Source organism: Carassius carassius, chromosome 26 (genome assembly GCF_963082965.1).
Source record: "Carassius carassius chromosome 26, fCarCar2.1, whole genome shotgun sequence".
NCBI classification, from domain to species: domain Eukaryota; kingdom Metazoa; phylum Chordata; class Actinopteri; order Cypriniformes; family Cyprinidae; genus Carassius; species Carassius carassius.
In genome coordinates this window covers 1,285,536-1,296,771 of record NC_081780.1, presented here as the reverse complement: position 1 = coordinate 1,296,771, position 11,236 = coordinate 1,285,536, and the positions used below count along the sequence as shown (strand labels likewise).

The following is an 11,236-nucleotide window of genomic DNA, read 5'->3' as shown; positions in this document are numbered from 1 at the left end:
TATTCAAAATAATAATAAAAACTATAATGCTATCTCAATTAAAATAATTGTCAACATGCATTTTGGTGCATCAAGCATTTCCACGTTTATTTAAAAAGTTATTTTCAGTCAGCATGCTCAAACATATAATCACTTTTTAAAAATCTAACAATTTTTGTTAATTTTATTTTTAGCATTTCAACATAAAGTAAGCATGTATTTCTTTGGACCAACTCATGCAAGTCTTGGTTCAAACGATTCAATTGTAGCAATTTAATACACACCATTTTCGATGTTTAACCACATCGTGGCGCTCTCTACCCACTTTTATGGATCATATCTGACTACGTACGTACAGCTTTTCCCCGTTCAAAACCTTAATACGCTGCTTAATATCTGGGGTTGTCTGAGTTTATCAAACTCTGGATATATCATTCTGTTTTGCTCGTGTATCCATCAGATGATAGACTAATATTAAAAAGATTAGTTGGATAATCTGGTAGAGTGGCTTATGTCTAATAACTTCTCTGATGATGCAGGTTTTTAGTCGCTGAAGTAAAGGTGCATGTAAACTGAATCCTTCAGTTCTGTCTTTATGTCTGTGCATTTCTAGATGCATTTTTTTGTATGGTTCACGCATGACACCTCCAGTCCTTTAAGATTTGTCAAAGGAAAAAAAAAGTCATTTTAAAAACATTGAATTTGGAAAAAGCACAAAATAATCACATTTAACTATTTACATCACATTTATAGGCCTAGATTTTTTTTAATCCCGATATTTCCAGGTATTCCATCACCGTGAGAATCCAGTATATAAATGCATGGTTAACACAAAATTAATTTCTTAGCAGACATAAATATACTACTTAACACAACACTTTAGATATTAAGATACGGAACAATAAATGAACACAAACTAGGTTTACAAATCGAACTAACCAGAATATGAAAGAGTCCAATATCTTCCAGACTCCAGATAAAATGATTCCCCATCAAGTTTATTACGTGTATTTAAAATATGATACAAATCTATTGTAACTAGAAAGAAATATATTCTTGTGTCTTCACTCGCGCAGCGCTCGTGCTGCGTCAAACCCAGAGCGCGCGGACATTATTCTCCACCGCGCGACGCCACAACATATCAGCAGGCGCAGCCAAACGCATCCCAAACTCGCTCGAAATACCGTTAAAAACACAAAACTCCGCTTCCTTGAACTGTTCTAATCATCTGCTTGACAAAATGGGGTCTTTCGCGTCGAAGCTCCGCCATTTTGTGGCAGAATAACTTGCGAGAGGGGTGCGTGTAATGGTTGAATGTAGTCACCCCCGTGTCGTTTATATCCGCCCGGCGCTTATTACAAGGGACAGGGAGTAAATTACGGTCCATCCGCTGCAACAAAGCGCAGATTGTGCTCTAACTGCAGACAACACGGTTTAACTTAAGCTATTAATGTTTATTGCAGAGCAGCGCTCTGTGTCAGATATATGGTGTTTAGTCACAGATTGCAAGACTTTTGGTCATGCATTTTTATTAGTCACTATGAAATATATAGCAAAACGTAGTAGTTCAAATGAAAAGTGACTTTGTTTTAATAACAAATATAAAAAATCGATTCGTTTAAACTTCTTTCTCTAGTTGGTGCGTCCCAAATCGCATACTTATGCACTATTCTATGAAGTTTTGTAGTACAAATCATAGATTTTTGACACATTTGACCGATCCAGATACGTTGACGTGTTCGCTATTCTGGAACGGTCAATTTGATGTCATTTACCATAATAATCAATTAATACTCAAAGATATACATTTGTATAACTTGCTGTTGTAGATGCTCACAGTCAACTTGCACTCGAAGGTTCGCAGATCGTTCCAAAAACGGCGGATGGTTTATGTATTGCGTTCACACTGCGGAAACAGTCACTAATGAGGCATCTATGTGTGTATATATATATATATATATATATATATATATATATATATATCAATGGTATAAATATTGCAAGTAGTGTGTTCACATTGAAAATTTCAAAAAGAAAAAAATTCACTTTAAATACCTGGATGATGCACTTAAATAAATGAAAAAATGTGGAATGTTGAACTGCATACAAAATTATGCACTATACACTATGCACTTATGTACTATGTACTTATATACATAGTTATACATAAATATAATTTGTACTTATGCACTATGTAATCAACCATGTAGTGTATGATTTTTTATTATTATATATTTAAAAGGTTATTTTGTCATTAATAATCGGAGTCTGATAGCCCCTTAATGACATAATTAAAGCTGCGACAGTTGAGTACATTGAAGTCCGTGTGAAACAGAAGTTGCTGCCGACTTTATTTCAGTGTAGTGTATTTCCATCTGAAACGGAATATTGAATATTTTTGCGCCCCTCCTCTTTGTCTATCTCTCATTGCACACTAACAGTTGGAGGGGCGTGGTTAAGGATATTCGGAACAAGCCGTCAAACTGACGTCATCAGAAAAGGAATACCATTCCAGAGCTGAAGTAAATGTTGAGATTTTGATTAAAGATTTCCAAGACGAGCAATTTTTGTCAGTGGATTAACTTACATGGATTAATTGTCCACATCAGGATTAGCTATGTGTGCTAGTAAAGTTAATAAAGTCCAATTTAATATAATGCCGACTTAAAGTGTACAACTTTCCACACTTAGTTTAGTCATTTGGGACGCTAGTGCAGGCTGTCAGTTCCCTTCCCCCAACCGACGCTCATGACAGGCTTCCGTTTTTAACGGTCTGTTGGAGTTTCGTGACTCCCCCTTCGCTCCAGCGAGCTCCGTCTATTGTTCATGAGCGGCGCTGTGGCGGTTGCAGTACCGACGCTTGCCTGATGTGGGCGCCGCTGAGCCGCGCGGCCTCGGGTCTTTTTGTCTGAACTGGATCCCTCTGCCGCTTCACAGTGTGCGCGATTAAACCGGAGCCGCGTCCGTCCCGCACTGTCAAAAAACCCACTCCAAACCCCAACGCAGGCGCAGCCGGTACCGTTGTTTTCCCGTGCAGCCATGAGCGGTGCAGCGCTGCCGTTGGACTGAGCTCGCTCGGGTTCGCGGGCTGCTCGTGCTGCCGTTGGAGCGGGTTTCTCCACTCTCATCCTCCGTCGTTTCTTTAACTTTTCAAACACGCAGCCGCGCCGGAGCGGAGCGGACCGGAGCATGGGATCCCCGGACTCTTAGGAACCGAATCTGAGCTGGGAGTTTGACCGAATTTCAGCGAAACGATGGCGAACTCGACGGGGAAAAACCTCCCCGAGCAGCGGAGGAAAGGACAGGCTTTCCTGGACGAGCTGCGGCAGTTTCACCACAGCAGAGGGTGAGCGGGAATCTCGCTCTTATTATAACTTGGGTGACCCGCGCTGGGCGCGTGAGGGGTCCGGACGGTGTTCATTTGGGCTGTTTTTCTCCACAGATCTCCGTTTAAAAAGGTTCCCGTGGTGGGTGGGAAGGAGCTGGACCTGGGCGCTCTGTATATGAGAGTGGTGTCTTTAGGGGGCTTCGCGAAGGTAAGTTCCTCACACACACTAAACTTAACATTTCTCATCTCACACACACTCTTCCAACTCAACTTCTTTGCTCGTTTCGGTGGATCTGTCAGCGGTTCTGCCGTACATCGGCCTGTGTAAGTGTATGTATGTATGTATGTATGTGAGAGTGTGAGTGAGCGAGTGAGCGTATGTGTGTGTATATTTGCCCCACACACACTTTCACACACACTCACTTCAAAATTACCGGGCGGCTTTTACATCAATTACCCGTACCGAGGCTGAGGCACCGAACCCCGTCCGGACCCGCCGTGTACATCACCGACTTTATCCCACCCGTGTGGCGGAGGATTGAGCGACTGTAGGCCGCACTCGGGCCTGTGTATGTCGCGCTGTAAATACAGCCGCAAACCGTGCCAGATCCGCGGTCCAGACGCGGGGGTTCGGACGGGTTCGCCTCGGAGCACCTTGTTTCCCGGCTACTGGTTTGATTTATTCATTTCACATGGGAAAGTGTAAGTTAGCCGGAGTGCTAATGGGAGTTAGCATGCACACACACACACACACACACTCAAACACACACACAAACACACACAGACACAAGACATACTCTCTCTCACACACGGTCCTGCATCGGAACCGAACCCCTCTCACCTGTCTCCTCACCCTACAGGTGTCCGACAAGAACCAGTGGGGCGAACTGAGCGAGGATTTCAATTTCCCCAGATGTTGCTCGAATGCTGCTTTTGTTTTGAAACAGTACTACCTTCGGTGAGTGTTTCTTATTCAGTTTCTCTCTCTGATCAGCTCTGGCACATGTGCTCAATGTTTACAGGCGCCTCTCTGCTCTGATGCTCTCAAACCTGTGGCTCGTTCTGACTCAAATGCGTGTGTTTTGGAGGAGCCTATGTCCGTTTTGCTGATTGCATAAAGCAGACATTTGACTGTTTTTAATATCAGCTTACGTTGTGTTGCTAATGCAACATTATGTTGCAAAACAACTTAAATCAGGGAGTTTTTACTGTGATGAATGGTTCTTCTGGACTTTTGTTTTGTTTGAGTCACTTTTAAGGATGCATCTGTCAGTTGCAGTGAAGTATTTTTGCTTTAATGGCAGGGTCTGTATACTTTAATAATGGACAAATCGCTGTAATAGGATGTAGTTTAGATGTTTTTTTATACCGTTTAGCTTCAGAATTATTCTACTTCATAAAATTCTCTAATGCAACATTTCTTGTATTTTCAATATAAAGGTATTTTAAAATCTAAATCAACTTTTTACAGTGTTTAGATGGCTATTTTGGACTTGGGTTACTTTTAAGGATGCATCTGACATTTGCATTGGTCTATTAGAGTTTTTTATTATTTGATATTTGGTATTTTTATATACCGGTAAGCTTCACATCATGCATGTGCTGATACTTGTATATTCAAATATGAGATGAAAACTAAATGAGGCTTTGGTTTGTCACCACTTACTGAGACCTACACATGGTTCTGTATAAAATGTTTCAATGCAACATCACTTGTGTTTTAATATGGAAAGATTTTTAAATCTAAATCAGGAAGTTAGAGGGTTGTTTGGACTTGTATTTGGGTCACTTTTAAGGATGCATTTGTCACTTGCATTGGTCTATAGGAGTCTTTTATTTTGTAGGCAGAGTTTTGTCTTATCTGGTTTGAGAAGTATTTCTTATTGAAATTTTATAACATGCAAGTGCTGTGCCCTGTATATTTAAATAAGAGACCGTTTCGATCTGTGCTGGTGTGTTCAGTCTTCAACTGTCACTTTATTTTGCAATACATAATGTGTTGTGTGCTTTCTAGGTTGTTATCTGTGTGTTTATGAATGTGGTTAATGGTTTTTTACAACGTGCACAAAGTCGATTCGTGTGTAAACCACCAAAGACGTTTCATCAGCTGTAACACATGCAAAATCTTACTTTTTGATATATATTTGTTGTAGTATCAGCAGTGAGGAGTGCTGCGGTCTGTTCTGCTGGTTTTCCACGTGCGTTTCTCTCTAGTTTAGTAGGTTATGGGGGGGTGAGACAGACAGACCAGGCAGCAGGGAGCGTTTAGGATGTGTGGGCCATTAGAAGACGTACACCTGCCATACAACAGACTAATCGTAATGACCATTCTGCAAAGTCTCTTTTACCATCCTCACAGTCATTGCAAGAGAGGTTGTTTGTTGGCGACGAGAGCTCAGAACGACGAGGGATGAAAAGCGCTGTTCTCTTGTGTGTCTTCCTCATGAGAGCGGCATACGAAGGACAGAATTAGTGCTCCACGGAGAGATTGCGTGAGCTTTAACTGGTTTTATTTGTAGCATATTCATGTTTTTATCAGGCATGCTCTCTTTGGGTTTTATTTTCATAATCAAAGGTCTTAGTGCTGCTTAATTCTCTTAATTCCAGTTGTTTTTGAAATCCTGGAGAGGTTTGTGTCATGTTGAACTGTATCCGTCTCTCAGGGAGTATGAAGCCATCGGTGGAAGAGAAGCCAACGAGTTTAGACAGACATTTATTCTGTGATGAATAATCTTTTTTTTTTGCAATCTAGAGAGAATCTCTGGATGTTTTTTGCAGTCTTACATATTTAGCCTGTTTTTTAAACAATATATCAGACTACTTAACGCTCAAAACTAGTAATGTGATTTGTGCTGCAGGTGTTTTGATTGGATCAGGATGGTGGACTGGTTTAATAACAGATGTACTTTACAAAGATTTAAGGTTTACCTCAGGAGCATCCCAAGTACATCACACGAGGGAAAAGTCCTGCAGGCCTTTCTCAATTAGTCCGATTCACTCGCACCACACAGACAGAGAAACGCTCGCTGGCTCCAAAACATCTAGTTTTCTCCGCTAACACAAGTGTGAGTCTTCAGACAAAAATGAAGGATTTGAGTTGCACTTGTTTGATGGATTGCAGATGAACAGGTGTCTCCATTAGGACACCATTGTGTAGTCTAACTCTTATCACTCATGCCGAAAAAAGGACTTCGGTTGTGTGTTTACACCGTCGCAGCTGAGGAAGAGCTGGCGAGGGAATTGAACTTGGGTCTTTGGGTGTGTAGTGTGATGTGCTTACTGCTCAACCGCTCAGCACCGATCGGCGCATGTGAAATGAGTCATTTTAATGTGGCATCTGCAATCAGGCCCTCTTTCTGACAACTAAAGATGGGAGAGCAGCTAAACAACAGATTTCAATGTCTTAATTGGCAAATGGTTAGTTTTTAAGGACGGCAGCTTTATTTTTTTTATGCACAGCGTATCGGAGCATGTGTACTAGTTTTCTGAGGCAAATTTTTATTCACTCTGATTCATTTTAGCAAAGTTGATTCGGTTCATTTGGCTCGTAATATAAATATTCCCTGTAACATTTGCATGCCTCCCTTTTTTTTTTTTTTTTTAAGAAATTATTGGTAATGCTTTATTTTAGTGTCCTTGTTACTTCTAATAACAGTAAAGTATGTGTAATTACAAGTAACTAACCCTAAACCAAAGCCCAACCCTGTAGTAAGCATTTGTTAATCAATATATCTCTGTACTTAATTGTGTAATTACACTGTAAGAACGACCACCTGTAAATAACTGGTCAGTCTGCTCTCACCTAAATGAGTGTTCATTTTGCATGTAAATAATGGTCATGGTCATGTTATGGTAAAGTATTAATATTAGAAATTAGTTTGTTTTTTTACTGTAATTTTTAGAAGCTGCATTGCATTATACTCAGTTTTGAAGATGTTTTTTGCATAACTGTTGTCTCAGGTCCTATTTGATTTTCTCCTAGTCACAGTCTATATATTCAGCAGCTCCTGCAGGTTAAATTTGACCTTTTTCTTCTGTGTCTCCAGCAGAGAGCAGTAATTCTCTGTCTGGACTTCAGTAAAGGGGCTGTTCACATGAGCACTGACTGAATGCCATAGTTCCTCATGTCAGCTGCATTTCTGTATTTACATACCCGGTTTGCTGTGTTTTTTTACCATTTAGGTTTATGAAAGAAAAGAAAGAACTGGTTGTTGGAGATCTGCCTTCAACATCTGTTTGTATTTAGTCCTTAATTAGCTGGTTCAGGTGTATTTGATTAGTGTTGGAGCTAAACACTGCAGAAAGGTAGATCTCCAGAAACACAACTAAGTTCCCCTGACTTAAATTGTACATAGTAAACCTGATGCTTTCACAAGGTCCTCATTTAGTGTCTCGAGAAACATCAGCCTGTAATCAGCTTTGGGTTTGTCTGAACTCACATGTTGACCAACCTGAGAAAATTTCATCAGCATCTACATTGTTTTTTGATTCATTCATACATTTTTCAATAATAAATATTCAGGTGGTGAATATTGTTTATATACAATTAAAAGGGATAGTTCACCCAAAAATGAAATTTGTCGTTAGATTTACCAACCTTCATGTTATTCAAAAACTTGTATGACTTAAACGTTAAAAGTTGTTTTGAAGAATGTTGGTAACCATTCAGTTTCATTTCCTATTGACTTCCATTATATGGGCAAAAAATACAGTGAAAGTTAAAGGGAACTGAAACCGTTTTGTTACCAACATTTGTCAAAATATTTTCTTTTTGTGTTCCATGGAGACGGAAAAGTCCATACATGTTTGGAAGCAAATGAGGGTAAAAAAAAAATAACATGGGTTTTATTTTTTTGGGTAAACGGTCACTCTAATTGCTGTAAACAAGTTTGAGATTTTAAAAATGAATCTGACTTTTGGAAAGGGAGAGCATTTCTGGATTGGTGGATTTGGTTATCTGCTGGTTATCTTGTTCAGTGATACCAACTATCACTAATTAAAATCGTACAATTACACAGTCCAGTGAGCGAATGTCTGTTCACGCTGTGTGTGTCCAGTACAGTGTGTTGGTTTCTACTGTTTATGGTGTGCAGATAGCTATTTATAGTGTTTGTATTGTAGCATGTGGGAGGTGTGTGTGTGTAAGAGAAAGCTCATTCAGTTGAGGGAACCACTCATGAGTCATACTCCACACTGTGAATATTACTATTAGACTCACAGTACGGTTGACCCCTGATTCTCTGGAATAAACAGCTTGTCTTTCAGTTTGTGAGGTTACAAAGCTGTGTGAGATGGTAAAGTATGCAGTTAACTTGTTTTAAAGGCCGTGTTGCAGGGTTAATTTTTCAACGAATTTGTGCAATTTGCTTGTTGGTAATAAACATTTAAACTGTTATCCATTGTATTTTATGTTGTTGGGTATCACAAAACGGGATATAATACGAAATAGTAGGTACTATCTTACAGTGGTTTGCAACTATTCTCCTTTCCCCCCCATTGCATTACATCACGTTGAGGAGAGAATTTACCAAAGCCTGCATTGAGAGTGACTAGAGAGACGAGTAGTACACGAGAGTATTCAGATAGCGCAGATTATAGATAAATACATAGATATAGATAGACTAGATATATAGACAGATAGATAGATATCGACCAACAGCGACCAAAACGCACTCACTTCCCTACAGCACAAGCTTTCCAACGCAGTTTCCATGGGACGGCACCCACACAAGCACCTGCCAAACACAGCAACAGACACGCGGCTACGTTTGCAACAACATTTTCGCCGGAGGAAGAGATAAACGCTTAGAAACACCCATATAACTAGCATGATGCCTTCTATTTCAAGACGACAAAGTTGACCAGTACTACGACACTATGACAAAGGTTACCGGTACTTATCTGAACAAACGTCATGATCACTGCAACTAGATATAAAGAAAACATTGATTTTTTTTTCACTCTGTGCTACTCAATGACAGTAAAAAAAAAAAAAAAAAAGATGTGTCATTTATTGTGCACTGCTGCTCGTAGACTAGCTCCAGTGCTCATTGCTGCGTTGCTAAATGATAGCAACTCACCAGGACACTTCACCAACTCTCCACTCGCTCTCCTCGGACCATGCATTTAATTAGCTTTGACGGCCATCAGCTCTTGGCAATTCCTCATTTGCCCTCTCACGTCTGGCTGTTTCTAAATTATACGGCTGTGGGCCATCATACATGTTGGCTCTTGCCACCTCTTCCTCATCCCAGTCAGTCGCTATAGTTCTGATGCTGCGTTCCAGGCAGGTTTTTGAGCTCGTAATCACTATTTCAAGCCAAAACTAACGACTTTGTACCGTTCCAGGCAAGTTACGCCAAACTTTCTGAGCGCAAGGAAATTTAGCTAGATTATTATTTTTATTGCAACGTTTCATTGAACTAAAATCGTTTTTTCAACGTGTACCACTTGCTTAAACACTGCGTCCGTAGGCAGTATTATCCGTAGGGGCTGTCATTGTTGTTTTGCGTGCTGTGTAAAGTCGGAACTCGGAGTAAATCAATCTAATACGAGTTCACGGGTGGGAAGTCACAGGTTTGACTCCCATTCCAGTGCACTTTCATGGGTTTAAGGTTGGAATAACACTGGTTATGGGTTGCCTGGAACACGGCATCATGCCAGGCTGAGGCTACCTTTCCTCCACTTCTCCCCAACGTGACGTCATCAACGATTTGCGTAAAACTCAAGAAATGTATATCATTTTTAAAATGTCTCAAAACGTTTTTGATATTAACGTTTTGAGAGATTTTAAAAATGATATACATTTCTTGAGTGATTTATGTACCCATTAATCGACAGTGGTGGTTAACCTGCAACATGGCCTTTAAGTGTTTTCAATGAGGATTGAATCAAGTGTGATTTATGTTAGGTTGCAAACTGTGCAGACATTTGCATGCATGTATTCTCTTTGCATTTGACTGACTGATTAATCTGTGTCAATGCTTGTTTGGCTGATTAACATAATTTCTGCATAGTGTCACTTCTGAAATCCTGTCAAATCTAAATTAAATAATGTGTAATGTGTAAATTTCCTCACTCTCAGGCCATCTAAGACATAGATTAGATTTTTTTTTTTTTTTTTTTTTATCAGATTTAGAGAAATTTAGCATTATACCACTTCCTCACCAATGGATCCTCTGCATTGAATGGGTGCCGTCAGTATGAGAGTACAAACAGCTGATAAAACATTGGAGTAATACACTCCAGTCGATTGATTTATGGACTTGTGAAGCAAAAGTTGCATATTTGTAAGAAACATCCATCAAGGCTTTTTAAAAGTTATTATTTAAAGCTAAAGCTTCTGGCTAAAATATTGTTCCTTAAAGTAGGGCTGTCGCGATAAGCGCAATATTGTAATACCACGCTATTGACAAGCAAACCGCAGAGGAAAGATAGCAACCGCAGTGTTCAGTTTTTTTTTTTTTATGAGGCTGTGGCCTTCTTGTTTTTTCAATTTGTCACTGTGCATTCAATGTTAAATAAATTAATGATACAGTATGGTTACGACTGTCTCTTTCTCGCGAGTCGTTGTAGCTTTATGGTGCTTCGTTTGTTTTGAATAGTTCGGCTGAAACGATGGTAGGCGCTTGATTTCGTCCCAAAACCTAATGTCACGTCGCCAGTTTGGGAACATTTTGGCTTTAAACCCAAGGAAAAAGGGCGAGCCAGCGAATATAGAGAAAAAGGCTTAACGTGTTAAACGATTTGCCATGATATTCAGGGCTCATTTGATTTTTTTATAGATAGTATACTTTATTAGTATGATTTTTAGTGAGTTTGGTCTGTTAATATCACTGTCCATTAAGTACATTAAGCCATGTTAAGCGTTTTTCACGGTAAGCTTTTTCGAGTGTCCCCTGTCATCCAGCGCAGCTGCCCCTTCAAGCA

The 11,236-nt window shown here is 39.8% G+C and overlaps 1 protein-coding gene across 3 annotated transcripts in view; it reads left to right on the top strand.

The window, feature by feature from the left end:
- The first annotated feature begins 2,804 nt into the window (after window positions 1–2,804).
- The window catches only part of arid2 (AT-rich interactive domain 2), a 35,136-nt gene continuing 26,704 nt past the window's right edge, over window positions 2,805–11,236 (top strand). For 2 of the 3 annotated variants that reach the window (XM_059510578.1, XM_059510577.1), the window contains exons 1-3: window positions 2,809–3,325; window positions 3,422–3,515; window positions 4,168–4,265. In XM_059510578.1, the coding sequence (XP_059366561.1) occupies window positions 3,234–3,325; window positions 3,422–3,515; window positions 4,168–4,265 (284 nt within the window). In that variant the 5' untranslated portion in view covers window positions 2,809–3,233. Of the gene's footprint in view, window positions 3,326–3,421; window positions 3,516–4,167; window positions 4,266–11,236 lie in introns of all 3 variants that reach the window. The other variant, XM_059510579.1, reaches the window with a different exon arrangement.